The 821-nt window shown below is 55.9% G+C and overlaps 2 protein-coding genes across 2 annotated transcripts in view; one reads left to right on the plus strand and one right to left on the minus strand.

The window, feature by feature from the left end:
* Positions 1 to 821, minus strand: part of ANKMY2 (ankyrin repeat and MYND domain containing 2) — a 45,104-nt gene that overhangs the window by 32,609 nt on the left and 11,674 nt on the right. Inside the window, exon 2 of the mRNA XM_018568956.1 lies at positions 121 to 190. Within this exon, the coding sequence (XP_018424458.1) occupies positions 121 to 184 (64 nt within the window). The 5' untranslated portion in view covers positions 185 to 190. The remainder of the gene's footprint in view (positions 1 to 120; positions 191 to 821) is intronic.
* Positions 596 to 821, plus strand: part of BZW2 (basic leucine zipper and W2 domains 2) — a 53,510-nt gene continuing 53,284 nt past the window's right edge. The window contains exon 1 of the mRNA XM_018568963.1: positions 596 to 706. The gene's annotated coding sequence lies outside the window, so the exon portion shown is untranslated. The remainder of the gene's footprint in view (positions 707 to 821) is intronic.

Consider the following 821-nt stretch of genomic DNA (forward strand, 5'->3'; position numbering starts at 1 on the left):
CATTTAATGGCTGTTTGTCTCAGATTCATGTTGGGGGAGAAATATACACAGCTGGACTGACAGTCCCTGTCCAGGAGCCATTACTCTGCCTCATACATCCCCCCAGCCCCGCACACCCACCTTTAGAGATGACCTGCACCAGCTCCTTCTCCTCCTCTGTCAGCTCTCCCTTCCTGGGCGCCATGCTGGTACCTCCTGCTGGCCTATAGATCACCCGTGGCACCGATACAATGTATCCAGCACCGGCCTGAAGATCACCTGTGACCGGGAGACACTGTATCCAGCACTGGCCTGTAGATCACCTGTGACAGGGATACAATGTATCCAGCGCTCACACTGACAGCGCAAGTCAACCACAATCCGCCATCATTAGTACTGGCAGCCCACCCACCGCGCCGGCCACTCTGCCGGGGGGCGCCGATTTCTGATACCCCACCTAAAACTATAGAGGGGGCATTCCTAACATCCGCACAGCATGTCTCTAACGTTTAAAAAAATGTATATTGTGTTAGTAATGGAACTGAGGGCGGAGAAACGACAGGGGTTCAGGAGTCGTCTCCCCCTTTACTTCTGGCACACTTGGTCTCGCCCGCCGAGCTCGCCACACTGCTGCCTGCTAGTGAGAGTCAGTCAGCGAGGCGGCTGCCCTTCATCATCAGTGTCCCATTGTTTGTCTGTGACAAGGAGCCAGTCCGAGCAGACACAGGTAAGAGCACCTGTCATACAGGTGAGGGGCCGGGCACCCTACACCCCGCCCTGCTGCCTGCTACAGGAACACATGCTGCATATGGCACTGGAATCCCTGCCAGACAGCCTGGACA

This window comes from Nanorana parkeri, unplaced genomic scaffold, assembly GCF_000935625.1.
Source record: "Nanorana parkeri isolate BGI_ZX_2015 unplaced genomic scaffold, ASM93562v1 scaffold1267, whole genome shotgun sequence".
In the NCBI taxonomy this organism is placed as follows: Eukaryota; Metazoa; Chordata; class Amphibia; order Anura; family Dicroglossidae; genus Nanorana; species Nanorana parkeri.